This window comes from Euleptes europaea, chromosome 5 (assembly GCF_029931775.1).
Source record: "Euleptes europaea isolate rEulEur1 chromosome 5, rEulEur1.hap1, whole genome shotgun sequence".
Classification (NCBI taxonomy): domain Eukaryota; kingdom Metazoa; phylum Chordata; class Lepidosauria; order Squamata; family Sphaerodactylidae; genus Euleptes; species Euleptes europaea.
Window position 1 is genome coordinate 63,040,768 of NC_079316.1, and position 17,611 is coordinate 63,058,378.

Here is a 17,611-nt window from a genome sequence, read left to right on the forward strand (position 1 = left end):
ACCATAGAGTTTTTGCCTAAATACTAGAGTGTCCTCGAAGTCATCAGCAATGTGATGATGTCACTTCCGGAAGTGATGTTGATGCCGTCCTCCATTTGCAGCTGGTAAATTCTCCCCTCACCCCTACCCCCTGCTGGTTGCCAGAGGGTTCCTGGCAACCCTAAACCCCATGTAGAGGGCATTACAGTAATCTAACTCAGATGTGATCAGAGCATAGATCACTCTGTCCAGATCACACTTTTCAAGGAAGGGCCATAGCTGGCAAACTATCCAGGGCTGGTAAAAGGCACTATGGAGACCTGGTCTCCAATCATAGGTTAGTGTTGTGGTTCTGCCTACCAACGCCTCCTCAGATGAGGAAGAGATGGAGGAAGCTGGCCCCAGCCCTTGGATGCCATAGGAAGATCCACTGGACAAGGCAGAGACTCCATCAGGTGCAGAGAGGGAGTCTCAGGCCGAAGTTAGCATGCCACACTTTCAGTCTTGCTGCATGGGATCCAAAGCTGAAGTAGAAATGCTGCAACCACCAGAGCCCTTGGAACACCGGAGAAGGTGAGCCCAGAGGGAGGTGTAGAAGTGGTGCCATAGTGCATGGTTGGCAGCTCAGCACTGGTCAACCTCAGCCTGTGAGCTTGAGTCACCACAGGATTAGGGCTGACAGCCACACAGGCTGCCCCGCTATTGATGAGTAGCACCTGTCTGTGGATGACTCAGCAGGTTGAGGAGTTGCACCTGCTCCTGATCAGGGTTTCTCTGATAAAAACAACAGGAGAAGGGTGAACCAGCATGGAAGCAACTTGTCCATGACCCTTATGTACCTGCTGTTGCCCTGCTCCTTAGAACTCTGTGTTCTTGATCTTTGGACTGGATCTGGACTTTGTTGCTTGGATTTACTCCTGACCTTGGACTGTGACCTGGCTTGTGCTTTCTGGATTTGACCTCCTCTTTTGTTGCTTGAACACCTAACTGATCCTGGACTGTGACTTGGACTACACTTACTGCCCGTTGCCCCAGGTTGCCTGCCTGAACCTGGACAGTTAGAATTTAGTACCATCCTCAAATTACAAACCTACTCCTTCAGGGGTAGTGCAACCTCTTCCAGGCCAGGTTGGCTCTGCAGTCCCTGAACATCTGACCAGAAGCATCTCAGTCTTGTCTGAATTGAGCTTCTGTTTATTGGCCATTATCCAGCTAATTAACTTCTTCAGGCACCTGTTCAGGATTTCCATAGACCCACCTGGCTTAGGTGTTAAGAAGAAATAGAGCTGGGTGCCATCTGCACCCCGCTGCAAATCCCCAGATGACCTCTACCAGCAGTTTTGTGCAGATGTTAAATAGCATGAGGATAAGACAGAACCCCACAGGTCTTCATACCATAAATGCTATGGGGCTGAGCAGCTGCACCATCTTCTGGAATCAGTTTGTCAAATAAGAGTGGAACCACTGAAGCACAGTGCCCCCTCCTCCCAGCACAGCCAGCCTCTCCAGAAGTATAACAGACTGTGCTAAAACCAGACTGCGCTTCAATAACGTCCTGAGATTGAGCCAGTTCAACTGTGGTGTCTAATTCATGGTGGATACAAGCAATTTCATCTGCACAATGCATTGCAAAGGAATCACAGCGGGCTTGTATGTTTTCTGGGTCAACGTCCTCTGGGGCTTGGGATAAAAGCCCTTTTACAACCTGGGAAAGCTCTGCCAGATGGCACTGTGCAGATGCAATGGTTGCAGAAAATGAGCTAGCTTTGCTGCCATCACTGCCACAGAGTAGGCACGATAATGTGTTCAGTCATATTTGCTTCGAGTTTTTGTCCAGTTGTGCTCTAACCCTCAGCCCAACTGTTTCATCATCTGCAGCACCTCAGTAAACTGCAGACTCCATGGAAGGATTGAAGGTGCACAGTTTGAAGGTGGTGCTAGCTGTTACACAGGCATGTATTATCTTAGAAGAGTCATTCTCTCTTGTGCGAGAGGACAGGAGGAACGCTTCTTTTAAAATGGTGCCTGCTAGCCATGGTTTCTATAAGCATTGGTATTAAAAATAATAATGACTGTCCTGCTATCTGGCATTGGCTCAGATCATTTTGCAAGAAATTGTCCATAGCATTAAAAACATGGAGCGAGTTCCTGTGGCTCAGTGACAGAACATTTGCTAGGCATGCAGAAGGTCCCAGGTTCAATCCCTGGTATCTCCAGTTAAAAGCATCAGGTAAAGGTCAGGTAATGCGAAAGACCTCTACCTGAGATTCTGGGGAGCTACTGCCAGTCTGAGCTGACAATACTAACATTGGTATTAGTCAATATCAACCAGTTTCATGTGTGTTCAAATAAACTAGCCAGCACTTTGAATTGGATCCAGAAACATAGGTAACCATGCCATTTCCAAACTATTGGAGTTACATGTAGCACCTTTAGCAGCTTTGACTGATATGCAAACCATGGCAGTTCCTCAAAAAGTGTGATCTGGCCACTGTGGTCAATAGTGTGATCACATTCAGGTTAGATTACTGTAATGCACTCCACCTGGGTATCTGGGGCTGCCATTGAAAATAGTCCAGAAACTTAAATGGTACAAAATGCAGGGACAAGACTATTGTCAGAGGCTGGATGTGGGGAAATACCTGCACTGATGAACCATTTATTTCCAATCACAATTCAAAGTGCTGGTGCTTACCATTATGGCCCTAAACACCTTGGGGTAGGCTACTTGAAGGGCAGCCTCTTCCCATACTGTCTAGTTTGGAGAAGCAGCACAAAAATTCCCCAAATAAATATATAAAAGATGTGATCCTAAACAGAAATCTTGCTGCCCCGTTTTGTAGCAACTGAAGGTTCAAAGACAGCCTCCAGTACAGTGCCTTAGAGAAGTCCAATTTTATGATTACATTAGCATGAATCGCTATGAAGTCTAAGAGGTAAATTTATGAGCTAGATATAACTGAAAGAAGGCACTTCTGCTGACTGCACTGACCTGTTTATCCGTTGAAAAGGCCAGGTCCAGGAGTTCCCCAAGCTCTTAACTAGATTTACTAAAGAAAGTTTAACCCCATTTAAGGCTGGTAAATCAATGCCACCAAACACTATGGCTTCTCAGCCAGCATAGCCTCTGTTTTATCTGGATTAAGCTTCAATTTGTTCACCCTCAGGCACTTCACCCATAGCCTCAAGACTGTATTTTTTTTCATTTTAAAAAATGTATACCCTGCCTTTCTGCCCCCAAAAGGGCCCCCAAGGAGGCTAACATATCAACACATAATAAAAGAATCACTTAAAAACCAACAAAAACACATCATTAAAACAATCAAAACCAGATCTAGCATACATAAAAGATACGAAAACAAAATTAAAACATTAAGTAGGAAGGAGGCACTGCATCCAGAAATGCCTCCAGTAGCTCTGCCGCAACCTGCTCCATCATTTTGCCCCCAAAGGGGAGATTAGACACAGGATGATAATTGCCCATATCCCTCTTATTCAAAGACGACTTCTCAATATGAGGTTTAATCGCATCATTTTTCAGCTGTGAAGGAAACACTCCTAAGATGCACATATTAATGATCTTCCCCAAAGGAATTTCCACATTTATCCTGGCATGATTTTAATAGCCTGGATGGGTAAGAATCCAGTTTTCAGGGAGTAGCCTTCACAGCCCAATCACTTTATTGATATCGATCAAGGGAGATCAACTGGAAACTATCCATAGAAGTCTGACAACAGGTTGTACCTGATTCCCCCCACTGCAGTGTCTACCCCCAAATTGGCATATAAATTGGATCAGATGAGACTTTATCAGCACAGAATCGAGCAAAATTGTGCAGCAAACATAAGTAGCTGTATTCCCCCATTTGCTTCTGATTTAAGGTTGTTTAGTCTGATGCAAATGTAAATCCATCTTATAATTATGTGTCAGAATGGCAAATGACGCTACACTTGCTTGTCGCAGGTTTGCTGTGTCTAACTTTTTTATGACGGGCCAAAGATGTGGCAAGAAGATGCTGGGATTGTGTGTTGGCGTGTGTATCGCATCAGCTGAACGCAGCTATTAAAAACACAGGAGACCCCGCAGAAAGAAAAGAGGGTAACCCTAAATGTGTGTGCGTAAAGTGCCGTCAAGTCGCAGCCGACTTATGGCGACCCCTTTTGGGGTTTCCATGGCAAGAGACGAACAGAGGTGGTTTTGCCAGTGCCGTCCTCTGCCCAGCAACCCTGGTCTTCCTTGGTGGTCTCCCACCCAAATACTAACCAGGGCCGACCCTGCTTAGCTTCTGAGATCTGACAAGGTCAGGCTAGCCTGGGCCATCTAGGTCAGGGCAACCCTAAATTGAAGTCAGCAAAACAATGACAATTCTTCGTGTGTGTGTGTGTGTGTGTGTTGCTGTTGTTCTGTTGTCAGTGTGTTTACGGAAAGTCTCCTAGTCTTTTTTTCTTTTTTTTAAAGTTCAGGAACTTGCTTTCTGTCTTGTGGAACAGATGACAAGCCCCCCTCTCGTCGGCCCCTCCCTTCTCCTGAACACAAACCCGACTCGCTCTCTGTAGCGTGACGCCAAAAGTGATGCAACGAGGCAACGCGCTGCGCCTTTAAGGGGCTTCTCCGCCGCACATGCTCAGCTCCTCTTTGTGTGGTAGTTTTTCCTCTCTCCAGTCCCCCCCTTCCCCGCTGCAAAGCCGTGGAGAGGGAGCGAGGCACGGCGCCTGTGGCAACGCCGGCCAACCCGTCTCCGTTTGCAAAGGCGGAGGGGGGGGGGTTCCTCTGGGCCCTGAGGCCGGAGGCTTCATTGCGGGACAGGAACTTTCGGGGGGGGGGCGGGGCCGGCGAGAGAGGAGGAGAGAAGCCAGCTCGCCGCCGCGCCTCCCCTTTACTTTTCCGCGGCGGCCAGGGGAGGACGGGCTGCCGGTCTCCAGTCCAGCCGTTTCCCACGCAGTTGCTTCAAAGCAGCACCAGCAGCCAGTCCCAGCCCCCACCCCTCCCCGAGGCGGCCACGGAGTCGTTGGCGGCTTCCCGGCCGCCGTTCACATGGACTGAGGAGGGGCCTGGCCGCGCAGGGGACGGCTCTCAATAGACCCCGCGGAGGGGGGGGGGGCGGGGAGGGAAGCCGGCCGCCTCCGAAAGCCGTTACAATTAGCCGTTTAAAAATGGCTGCTCGCAAACTGTCAGCCGGGACAGAGGAGGGCTTTTAATCGCGGCCCGGACCCCCGCTGCGGGGGGGCCGAGAAAGGACGAGGAGCCGCCTCCCCCCCCCCCCATATCTCTCGTTCAGGCCCGCTCGGGTTGGGACGCTGGAGAGGCTCCCCCCCGCTCTCCCCGCAGCTTGTTGCCTGAGGAGGACGCCTCGCCGCCGCCGTCCTTGTCCCGCCGTTGCTGCTTGGGAAAAAGGATAAGCGGCGAAGACCAGAGCGGGGGGGGGGTGTTACTGGGGGGGGGAGGAGGAAAGGAGGAGGGGCTACATAAACTAGGTTGGGGTGTGTGTGTGGGGGGTGCCCGGCATGTTGTGAGGGGAAGCTTACAAGGTCAGGAGCCGTGGAAGGCGGGGGGCGATGAGCCCTGAGGAAGAAGAGGAAGAGGAGGCGGGAAAGCGGCGGCCGCTGCTGCTGCTGGCGGTTGACCTGAGGGGCCAAGAGGAGGCGTCGTGAGGAGCCGGGAAGGGAGGAAAAGCGGGGTTTGGGGGGCACTTGGCTTCCACCCCCCCTCCCCCCCGTGGAGGGAATTCTCTTCAGGATACATTTTTGTTTTCTCTGTTCCTGCGTTTTGGGGGAAGGCCTGTTTCTTCGTTCTCCCCCCCCCCCAAAAAAGAAGCTCCCTCTGTCCCTGAGCTGGGGGATGCTTGTGGCGTGGTGGCGACTGCTTGCAGCCTGGTTGGAGCTGAATGAGGAGCTGGGCTGATCGGTCTTCCCCCTCCCCTCCGTCCCAGCTCTGGCCCTGGATGGGCTCCGTGGCGAAGATGATGGATCCTCTGGGGAAAGCCCTGCGCAGGCTGGGAGGCCCGCCTGTCATCCTGGGCGCTTGGAGACCTTTTCCCTTTCCCTCTTGCTGCTTCTCCTCCTTCCTGGATGTGAACAGCTGGCTGCTCTTCTATGGGTTGCTGTACCTGGTGCTCTATGCTCAGGTCTCCGAGTCGAAGGCTTGTGAAAGGACCTCCTGCTTTTCGGGCCGGTGTGCCAATTCCACCTGCCTCTGTGACCAAGGCTGGGTAGGAGACCAGTGCCAGCACTGCCAAGGCAGGTTCAAGTAAGTCTGGTCATCTTCTGATCTTATGCTCTGCTTTTTCTTTGGCTTTTGGTTTTATGCCTCCGTGTTCGTAAAAGCTGGAGCCCACGAAGAATGAAACCTCTTGGCCAAGAATGCCTTGGTCCCTTGAAAACAGCTTGCCTTTGATTGTAATGAAATGGCCAAGAGGAATCAGATGAGATCTCGTCACTGTGGTTTCCTTTGCGATGCTCATGACAGTGTCTTGGGGTGTCATTCCTCTGAGCAAAAGACATGTGAATTACAAGGCCTTTCCCTCAGAGCAACTAGGGTTTTGTTTCTCTTCGCGTACTTTAAAGCAAACCTATTTCTCCAAGTTCTTTGACAAGGTACCTCTTAATAACATACACCTAACCTGATATTTGTGTGTGTGTGTGTGACTGTTGAGCCATGCTAGTTGGCCACAGTAATCTCCACCAGTCATTTGAGAAACACATTTGCTAAAACTGAATGGGTGGGATGCAAAAGAGAATGAAGGACAATGGCTGTGGGGCATATGGATGCACTTCCATAACTGTGCCCTGTATGTATGGTGGGAGGAATGGTATCTTGTTCATTCATACTAAAGATGCCTAAAAGGGAATTTATATAGCTTAGTAGATGGAGTTACAAGTGCAGAGCTTTGTGCTCAGATCTGTTAGTGGTGTGAGGCATGACCTTGGGTGAGCTAACTTGCTTCTCCTTGCTTTCTTGTTTAGTAATTTGTGAAAATAATCAGGTAATCAGTACTCTCTTTACTTTGCAAACCTCGTTGGAATTAGCTTTGTTAATAGAACAGCAAAAATATCTAATGTACCCTTTACAAGTTCTGCTTTTGGGTATGAGTCTTTAATTGAGATCAAAAACTTCATCTTTGGAAAAGATCAGGATAGAAGCTTGTTTCACGGAAGTACAGGTTCCAGTTCATTTTTGTTTGTTTATGTTGTAATGTATCGTTTTACCCTTCAGTTGGATGAAGCCACTTGTTTGCTTGGGAAAGGAATGAGAAGTCACTTCGCAGAATACAGAATTTTGGGTGACAAAGTCATATTTTGGGGGCTCAAAAGTTATCAGTTGTAGTATCATTAGTTTGGGAAGGGAAGAACAAAATGTGAATTGCTATTACTTTTACATAAGTGTGGAAATGACAGTGATGATTTTAGCAGGTACATATTTTGTGGGCTGAGTGTTTTGTTCAGAAATGATGCACTTTAAGTGACTTTTTCTTACTCTATGGAATCAGACAGTTTGCCTATAGATGCTGGAACCTTCCTCCTGGTGCTGCTGTATGCCATTTCGTAACTCAGTCACACTTGAGCAACTTCCTTTTAGGACATGTATAATCCTCTGATGATGCTCTATATCCTAGCTTGGAGTTATTGAATACAGTAATAAATATTTCATTTGACATTACTGTTATGCATTTCTTAGGTGGATTCTGTTCATTATTTAGTATGAAAAGATAAGGTGTGTGTCACTTGTCTTATTTGCATGGAAAATGAAACAGATTGAGGGAGGATTATATTAAATTTATTGAAGAATGTTAACTGTTCACAATTAAGCATGAGAAAGACTCGATTGCACTTTAAAGGACAGTTCTCCACTAGCAGAATAGCAACAGTGTTTGAGAGTTTCTGGTGAACCAAGAGTATAATTATTCCTTGTTGCATATCCTACATTGAATATCCTTTAAAGGTCTGATTAATGCCATTGCTTTATATTGGAGAAATAAATTTTGGGCTCTTTCCAAAAACTCTTCTGAAAATGTATTTGGATGGGATACTTTAAAAGTTCGTCTGAAAGAAAAAAGTGCTCTCGTTCACAGCTTTTATAATATTTTGCTGGTGTGAATGGTACATAAATAGGGACAGCAAGAGCCATCTGTTTCTGTATTTGCTGAGACACTAAAGCAAGTCATACTGGTGAAAATTCTTGCAGATTCAGTTAGGTATCTGAATATCAAGAGATTACTTTAATATTCTGTGATTAGATGGATGCTGAGAGGATATGCTTTACCTGAATATTTGATTTCACCCAAAGAATTTGTGATTTATGGTAGGCTTGCAGTGGGAATAGCTTATTTTACCAATACAGTGGAAGTAGGCTTTTGCAGCAGTAAAATTGGAGAAGTTTACAGGTAACCTCACCAGCAGTTGATACTGTAATAATTAAAAATGATTGTAGTAGATGTTCTAGAGAGAATAACTGAGCTGCTACTGATAACCCATTGAATGTGGTAACAGTTACTGAGCTTATAGATAATTTTTGTAAATGCATGTGTGGGTTGGATCCTGCAGAGGAAGGTGGGCCACAAAAAGCTGGGGCGTGGGGGAACTTCGTGGACAAACTGACACAGAGGGCTGAGTGAGAAGAAGGAATTGGAACTCTGGTGGTGGAAGGGAATGGGGGTATTCTCCACCAGTTCTGCCTCATCACTGTAGACTGCTGGGCCATTTTGTCCAAGTTCCCTGACTGCTAGCATCAGCTTCTTGGTGGTCATAAAGGGAGGAGGTGAACATGGGAAAGACCCTTGAAATTGTGAATTGTCGGGTTCAGCCTAGAGTGTGAGAGTGAGACTGGCAGTTCAGTCCATAATCCATTTAAGTCAACATCCCTATTATCATCCATTCAGGTAACTTAAGACTGACTTCCCCCCCTTCTTGTCAGGGTAGATTGATTTAAATTATATTTTCAATTTGAATTTCTAGTATTTCTTCAGTTGGCTCATGTGTTTGTGTGTTGGAAGGTAATGAATTAAGTTTTGTTGTAAGTATAATATTTAACTGTACTGAACTCAGTTTTCACTTTAAAGCAAGCCATTTGTTAAATATTATCTTAATTGAAATCTTCAAAATACAACTTGTAAAAAATGCACCTTGTAGAGGTTGTATCAAAGTACTGTATGTTTGTATGATTTGCGACTGTAGCAGTTCTTAAAATTAATTTTTTGTATGCCATCCTCTTGTCATAACTTGTCAACATAGTTGTACAGATGTAAAGTTTTGAGTCACATTTCTTTACATAACTCAACAGAATGACAATGACAAGGGTCTATTAAAGTTTCTCTTATATAACAGGATTGTAGTTGGCTTAGCCTGTTGTAAAGAGAGTGATGGGTATTAGCAAACATTGGTAGCATTGACACCAGCAAAGTACCCATCTAAGAATGTTGGTCTTAATTCTCATGTGAGAATTTATCCTTAATAAAAAATAGTAGCTTAGCAAACAGACATCAAAATGATTGATCAAACCTGGTAAGCATGTGTCAAAGTTAATTGACTGATTCCATGGTAACTAACATTTCCTCTATAGGGAATTTGTTAAAATGGTGAGATGACTTTTTAAATGCTGCTCTGGGATAGATAAAAGATAAATGATAAGGAAGAAACAATTGGCATTCAAGGCACTAAGAGCTTTAGTTTTTCCCTCTGCCCTAATCAACACACCTTTATTAAAATATTATGCTTCCTTACCCCCAAATGTCAAATAGAGAAAACCTTTCTAGAAAGGAATAAATAAACTGACCTAGAGCACTGGAAGAGAAGGGGAAATCTAAGACATGGATCGTGAAGAACAAGGGTACAGTAGGTACAAGGAATATATCAGGCAGGTGTCCTCTCTGCATCTTGAACTAGGCAGCTTCTCCGGCAGGAACTCAATAATAAGGTAAGGTTTTTCTCCGCTCAGTGGTTGACAATGTGTGAGGCAAAGAGAGGCACAGCCATGAGTCTTTATCTTGGGGGGACAATCTCCTGTCTGACCCCTCCAAGTGTACATCTATTACTCTTGGAAGGTGAATTCATGCACATTACTGTACTATCAGTTTGATTGAGGACGTTCTATGAACAGTATACTGGAATTTGCACAATGTTCCTTTTCTTTTATCAGGTGGCACATACCCCCCCACACCCCCTAGGGAAATTGCTCTTCAATTATTAGTAAAATGCAACCATTATGTTGCACATAATGTTGCACATGGAAAGAAGTGCTATGGTTTCATGGAGATTAACTATATGTTGATTGATCTTTTATTGGCAGTGGCCTAGTTATGTGGGTACATTGAATGAACTGGGAAAGTGGTTGATGTGGTTTCAATGCAAGTTAAAAGGAAAGAGAAGAACTCAAAATTTACTATGATTGCTAGACTACTGATTACTCCCTAGGTTTCCATGCTTTTTAGTACATTGGTTTGCCAGAACCACACCTTTTCCACACTTATGTCTTTTGGCTGGTTTCCCCCATGATGAGGTCATAAACTGCAGCTCTGGGTTGGTCGCCGTCACTCCCCACTGGAGGGTTTTCCTGCGAAACTTACAGCCTTGGCTCTGAATTTTAGCCATTGCAATTCATCTGCCATCTCTCCAAAATGACAGCTTTTATCTTTGGGAGTCGTTACCACTACCCTTTTTATTGCATTTTTCTGCAAGGGGGAAGGTTGACTCTTGCAAAAACATTTCAAACAACTGCAGCAGATATGCCGATAGAAAAAAGTAACCTTTCAGCAGAGACATGAGGGAGAGTCAGTCAAACCTCCCTCTCCAAATGCAAACTCTGGGGCGATTTCAAAGCATCCAACTTTTTGAAGGAGACCAAGCAGGACCATCCAAAACCTTTCTTTGGACAGAAGGCACAGATATACGCTTTAACTATGAGAGGGTTGACGTCAACAGACATCAGTGAAATAATGCTATTGTAATGTGTATTTTTTAAATTCAGCCAGGAATTTTCAGTGTATCATCTACTAGCAATTTGGAGGAGGGGAGGGTTGAGTGTGGATGCAAGGGGTGGGGAGGCAGGGGTCTAGTCGAATAATGATGACAGGCATTTGTGGGAAGGGAGGGGGTGGAGCGTTAGCATGACATTGCAGTGATGGTCAGAAATCGAATGAACAAAGGATGAAGATTTAAAAGGCCAGACTCACAGAAATTGCCATTTGTGGAGACATTCCCAGTCTCTGAGGGTGAATGCTTGTTTCTATTTAAAAACAACAACAATAGAAGTAGGAGCAAGAAGGTATCCCAGTATACTGTCTTATTTGTTGTTTTTGGGAAAAATGCAACATTGGTGGATTTGCTTTGTAAAAGAGACATAACATATTCCCAGTGTTCTATTTCTTTGCATAGTGGGAATGTTTGTACATGGGTGTCCTGCCCCTTTCTTTATCATCCAGCAGATAGTGCCACTTGGGAGTTGAGCCACCTACAAAACATGCTCATGTGGATCCTTGATTCAAATAACCTTCCTCTTTCAAGGGGAAAGGATTGAATGAGTTGACCTGTGAGCCTCTATCATGCTATCTCTGTAGCAGACCTGATTCTCCACCATGTGAAGGTTTTAGCTGGTTTTTACATAGTAGAAGAAGAGTTGGCTTTTATATGCTGACTTTCTCTACCATTTAATGAAGAATCAAACCAGTTTACAATCACCTTCCCTTCCCCTCCCACAACAGGCACCCTGTGAGGTAGGTGGGGCTGAGAGAGCTTTAAGAGAGCTGTGACTAGCCCAAGGTCACCCAGCTGGCTTCATGTGTAGGAATGGGGAAACCAACCTGGTTCACCAGATTAGCCTCTGCCGCTCATGGGGAGGAGTGGGGAATCAAACCCGGTTCTCCAGATTAGAGTCCACCACTCCAAACCACCTCTCTTAACCACTACACCACACTGGCTCTTTTTCACTCCCATCTGTTGAGGCCATGGGTATGTTAGATCAAAGGCAGGGTCAGGTTTGTTCCTTAACAGCACAATGGTGGGGTGGGGTGGGGTATAGTTGGGTTGGGCTCAGGGACGGCGCAGTTGCGCTGCCTCCTGAGTGGTTTGCTGGCCCAAAAATGGAAGTTTAAAATGTTATTTTTTAAAACCGCTGTGAAACTCCTCCATAGAGTTTCACGGGGCTATGCCTGCCTTTTGGCTGGCGCAAGTTTGTGCCGGCTAAAGCGGGTGTTCCCAGGGCGAAAGGGCTTTGGAAGGTGACTAAAGTCAGCTCCACCCCCAGGAACACCCCCTTTGACACTTGAGGGAAATGCTAGGGAAATGCTACCACCATGGCAGCACCGGCACCCAAACATGGTGTTGCTGCGCTGCTCCCTGGCGTGACCCTGCACTGGTGTCCGTGCCAGTTAAGCCGGGGGAAGTGGCACTTACAGTAGCGCAGGGGTCACACCTGCTCCTGAGCTGGTTTCCCCCCTTTCAGGATTGCTCTGCCCGTCTACCTTATACTTTCTAGGTCTGATAAATAGTTGTAGTGAGATGGGGTACTAGTCTGGTTGGCATACAGACCTCTATCGATTAAATGATGAAATGAAGGTGGTGAGAAAGGTTGGGAGAAGCAGTAGAAGAGAAACAAGAGTTGGAGGATCTCTACCTCACCAGTAATTTTTGTGTGGGCTTTAAATACTAATAGGTACAATAAGGGACATTATGGCTTAACTAAAAAATGGAAGCTGATCAGTGAATTCATCTATGTTCTCACCTTCAGGAGGACAAAGGAGGAGTGGATTGAGGTATGCATACTGAATTTTGTTTGAACACCTATTCGTAGTAGAATTTTGCAGGACATAAACTCAGTTTCTCTCTTCACTTGCAGATATCTGTAAAGTTTCCTCAATGGGAGTTAAAAGCAGTGAGGCAATTATTGGCCTCAAAAATGGGACAAGGGGAAAGAGTTAATTATCACATCTCTGTGGCTACCATCTATACAAGAAAACTTGGGAAAGGGGGAACCTAGTGCTTCATTCTGCCTTGAGAAATCATTACTCTGGAGCAGTCTTTATGCAAGATCCATTTTTTATTTAAAAAGTAATGGAAAATTGTCATTAACATTGTTAGATTACTTAGTTGTAGTTTTATGTATGCATGTCATTTATACTTTGTCTTTTTCCACAATGGGGACCCAAAGTGGACTACATCATTCCCCTCTCCTTCATTTTATCCTCGCAAGAACCCTATGAGGTAGGTTAGACTGAGAGAGAGTGACTGGCAGAGTGGGGAGTTGACCCCACTATGCTGGTCTGACCAATATGGCTCTCATGTTTTACTTGCCAGCAAAATATTTAATTTTTAAAGGCGGCAGCCATAGATATAGTTGTAATAATATAGGCATTATGGATCCAAACAATTTTGAAAAAGAGGACCTTTATACGTAAGTGTGCTAATTCAGCATGGTGATGGAAAGTGCGGTCAAGTTGCAGCCGACTTATGGTGACCCCATAGAGTTTTCAAGGCAAGAGACATTCAGAGGTGGTTTGCCATTGCCTGCCTCTGCGTAGTGACCCTAGACTTCCTTGGTGGTCTCCCTTACGAATACTAACCAGGGCCGACCCTGTTTAGCTTCAAGAGATCCGGCTAGCCTGGGACATCCAGATCAGGGCATGGTTCTCATACAATTCCGATCAGTTGCTTGAACTGTCCTAGAGAATTCCTGCTTAGTATACTGTTTTCACATTATTGTAACTGATGGGCATTTGACACACACCCCGGCTTATATAGGGTGCTTCTATGGTGATGGAGGGGCAAGTCAGAGCATTCAGAGCAGTTGCAGTTTTACATTGATAAATGTAGGAACAGAGTAAACCTGCAGTCTTTGAAGGTTTGTAAGAAATATAAAAGGTAGGAGGATAAAATTAAGCTTCCATTAAAGGCTTGAATAAGGCTATTATGTGCATGCTTAATAACGGATTTACTGAGTGAGTGCTCCTGAGGTACAGAACTGTAAAACAAAAAGGAGCTGCAGCACCACTCTGTATATTTGTTATGTAAGGTATTCTTATTACATCATGTTGGCTGATGTTTGATATACAAGTGGAGGGGGGACTGTTGTGGTTGCATTCTCAAACTTTCATAAGTTGCTGTACTGAGTAGCACTATTAATAAGTTATTCCACTTATGCTACAATGAAGACAGAGAATAATACAAACACACATTCTATAATGGTCTCTAACTACAGATATTTCAATGTTCGGTGATAAAGTATTGTAAACATATGTGAGGCAAAATAACTGCAATATTGCAAGAATTATAGAATTGGTATGTAGAATCATATGTTGCCGTTCAGGCTTTTTAAATTTATTTCCTGTGTGGTTACTGCTTTTGAGTGACAACTTAACTTCCATACTATTTTTGTGTCTGGTTGTTTACCTTTAGTCAATGTTTCTTGCTTTAAAATGTATTATGAATAGTTCAGTACCTTAAGGATATTGGGGGTGAAAAGAAAAAGATTAGGGTCTTGCTGCTGCTTGCATCTGTCCCATCTGGGGATCAGGCATCTAGCTTCCATTGGCAGTGGTGAGGGTAGGGTTGCCAACCTCCAGGTACTAGCTGCAGATCTCTTGCCATTACAACTGATCTGCAGCCGGTAGAGAACAGTTCACCTGGAGCAAGTGGCCGCTTTGGCAATAGGACTCTATGTCATTGAAGTCCCTCCCCTCCCCAGACTCTGCCATTGTCAGGCTCTGCCCCCAAAACCTCCCGCCTGTGGCAAAGAGGGACCTGGCAACCCTAGGTGAGGTCCACCCCTTGCTTAGTCCTGGGGGTGATTCTGGGGTCTCATCCTGGACTTTTGCCCAAGGGCCCTGAATCATTAAGACCAGTCTTAATGATTCAGGGCCCTTGTATTTCTACATTCAAATATTGTGGTATACACAGGGATACAAATGTTATTTCCAATCAATAAAGAATAGATGGATGACATAGTGAAAATCAGCCAGGCTTCTTTGCAGGCTGTTGGATGATAGAATTAACAATGAAATGCGGAATTCTTGTACTTGTGCTTCTGTAGCAGTAACACTCATGCCACATAAATTGCTTTCAAAAAAGATACTCCCCCCCCCCCCAACAAAAAAGTGTATGATATGGTGCTGGGGAAGAGTCTGCTAAAAAAGTGAATCTTGCCAGGCTTGCTCAAGTCCTTTGCACCTAAAGTGGGCTTTAGTTGAATATGGTCTGCAGGTTTCCTGAAGGCTTTCCCCATATTTTGGTGGTAGAATCAACATGACAAAAAAGTAGCACACTCCTTCCCACTTGTAAGGAAGTACGTGTTTTGTAGAGGCGACAATGGAGAATGAATGCCAGGTTTCATAGAATCATAGAGTTGGAAGGGACCACCAGGGTCCAACCCCCTGCACAATGCAGGAAATTCAAAACTACCTCCCCCCCACACCTAGTGACCAGAAGATGGTCAAGATGCCCTCCCTCTCATCATCTGCCTGAGGTCACAGAATCAGCATTGCTGACAGATGGCCATCTAACCTCTTCTTAAAAACCTCCATGGAAGGAGAGCTTATCACCTCCCGAGAAAGCCTGTTCCACTGAGGAACTGCTCTAACTGTTAGAAAATTCTTCCTAATGTCTAGACGGAAACTCTTTTGATTTAATTTCAACCCGTTGGTTCTGGTCCGACCTTCTTGGGCAACAGAAAACACCTCGGCACCATCCTCAATATGACAGTCCCTCAAGTACTTGAACATGGTTATCATATCCCCTCTCAGTCTGCTCCTCTTCAGGCTAAACATACCCAGCTCCTTCAACCTTTCCTCATAGGACTTGGTCTCCAGACCCCTCACCATCTTTGTTGCCCTCCTCTGGACATGTTCCAGCTTGTCTGCATCTTTTTTAAATTGTGGTGCCCAAAACTGAACACAGTACTCTAGTTGAGGTCTAACCAGAGCGGAGTAAAGCGATACCATCACATTGCGTGATCTAGACACTATACTTCTGTTGATGCAGCCCAAGACTGCATTTGCCTTTTTAGCTACTGCATCAGACTGCTGACTCATGTTCAGTGTTTGGTCTACTAAGACCCCAAGATCCTTTTCACACACACTACTGCTCAGACAAGTCTCCCCCATCCTATAATTATGCATTTGATTTTTCCTACCTAAATGCAGAACTTTACATTTGTCTTTGTTGAAGTGCATTTTATTAGTTCTAGCCCACTTCTCCAGCCTGTCAAGATCATCCTGCATCTTGGCTCTGTCTTCTACTGTATTTGCTACCCCTCCCAATTTAGTATCATCTGCAAATTTAATAAGCATCCCCTCTATTCCTTCATCCAAATTATTTATAAAGATGTTGAACAACACAGGGCCCAGCACAGATCCCTGAGGAACTGTAAAGTTCCTGTCAAGTTCATATTTTAGGGGGAGGGGATGTGTTGAGATACTACTCTGTATGAGTAAACTAAAATGCTAACACTTCTTGTTAGAGGACTGAGAGAAGGTGGGCAGGAACAAAAGGAGGTCAACACAGAAGTGTCTGTTCCCTAGGATTTCCTATTTTGGTGCCAGTTAAGTCAAGGATTTCCTGAAATGCCTTTTTGCACTCAAAGATAATGGGAAGGAATCTCTGTATAAAGACGTTTTCTTCCCTAAAGTAATAATGTTCGCTTTCAGTCATACTCTAAATATAGCCCTTTAAGTGGTTGTCTCAGGGAATCTCTTGGCGTGTTTTTATTATGTTCTCAGTTATTCCCCACCCCCCGCCACTTCCAGGTCCAGTAAAAGTTGCATGTACCTTCCCAGTCAAAATACAATATTGGCTGCTGTTAGTAGTGTTGGTCCCATTTGTCAATATCATTTAATATTAATGTTACTCACCACCTCACATAGAATTATAAAGCATTATTGCAGAGCCGCATTTGCAAATGCTTCTAAGCCCATCTTGTATTTTTTTAAATTATCATGGTTTTCAAGGTCTTACCCCCAGATGAATCACTGCCCTGGAAAAAGTGTTTTCATTTTATGTAATTGTTTGACCAACTATGCCTTTAAAGTTTGTAAACTGAAATGCTTGATCTGTGCTACAATTGAAAATGTGTGTGCTCATACTCCTCACTTTCTATCTGCCCCCTTTCTCTTTCAGGGGCTTTGTACAATTCTAGAAAGCCATCTTCACCCTGCCTCCTTTAATCCTTGCTAAAGAGCAAGCGAAACAGCAGGAGTGAGATTCATTTCTCCCTTCCTAGGCAGTTCATATGCATGAGCCACAAGAAGCATAGAGTGGAGATGAACAATTGCAATGTATTTGTGGGCAAGGCTGCTGGGAACAAGATGAGCTAGAAACTTAGAGGCTGTCTTTTGCAATCAGCTGATGACTGAGTAGAAGAGGGATGAATGTCAGCTTGTAACATGTGCTTGAAGTATGTGGCCGTTTCCTGACTGTGTCAAAATATGGTTCTGCTTCACATGCTGGGCCTCACTACAATGACTGTAGTTAGTACAAACTGATAGTAGGTGGAAGCTGAAATCTAATTGCTTAAGGATATTCACTGCTGCAAGCTGTCATTTGCTGCTTCCGGAAGTTAAGATTCAGTCCTAGTCTCACTTAGACCAATTTCTGTTGGGAATTTTCTCCTTTTTCAGTGAATCAGTTTTACCATTCACAATTCCCTTTCTTT

General features: G+C 44.8%; 1 protein-coding gene across 1 annotated transcript in view; it reads left to right on the plus strand.

The window, feature by feature from the left end:
• Window positions 1–5,921: 5,921 nt before the first annotated feature.
• The window catches only part of ATRNL1 (attractin like 1), a 645,181-nt gene continuing 633,491 nt past the window's right edge, over window positions 5,922–17,611 (plus strand). The window contains exon 1 of the mRNA XM_056850671.1: window positions 5,922–6,226. Within this exon, the coding sequence (XP_056706649.1) occupies window positions 5,922–6,226 (305 nt within the window). The remainder of the gene's footprint in view (window positions 6,227–17,611) is intronic.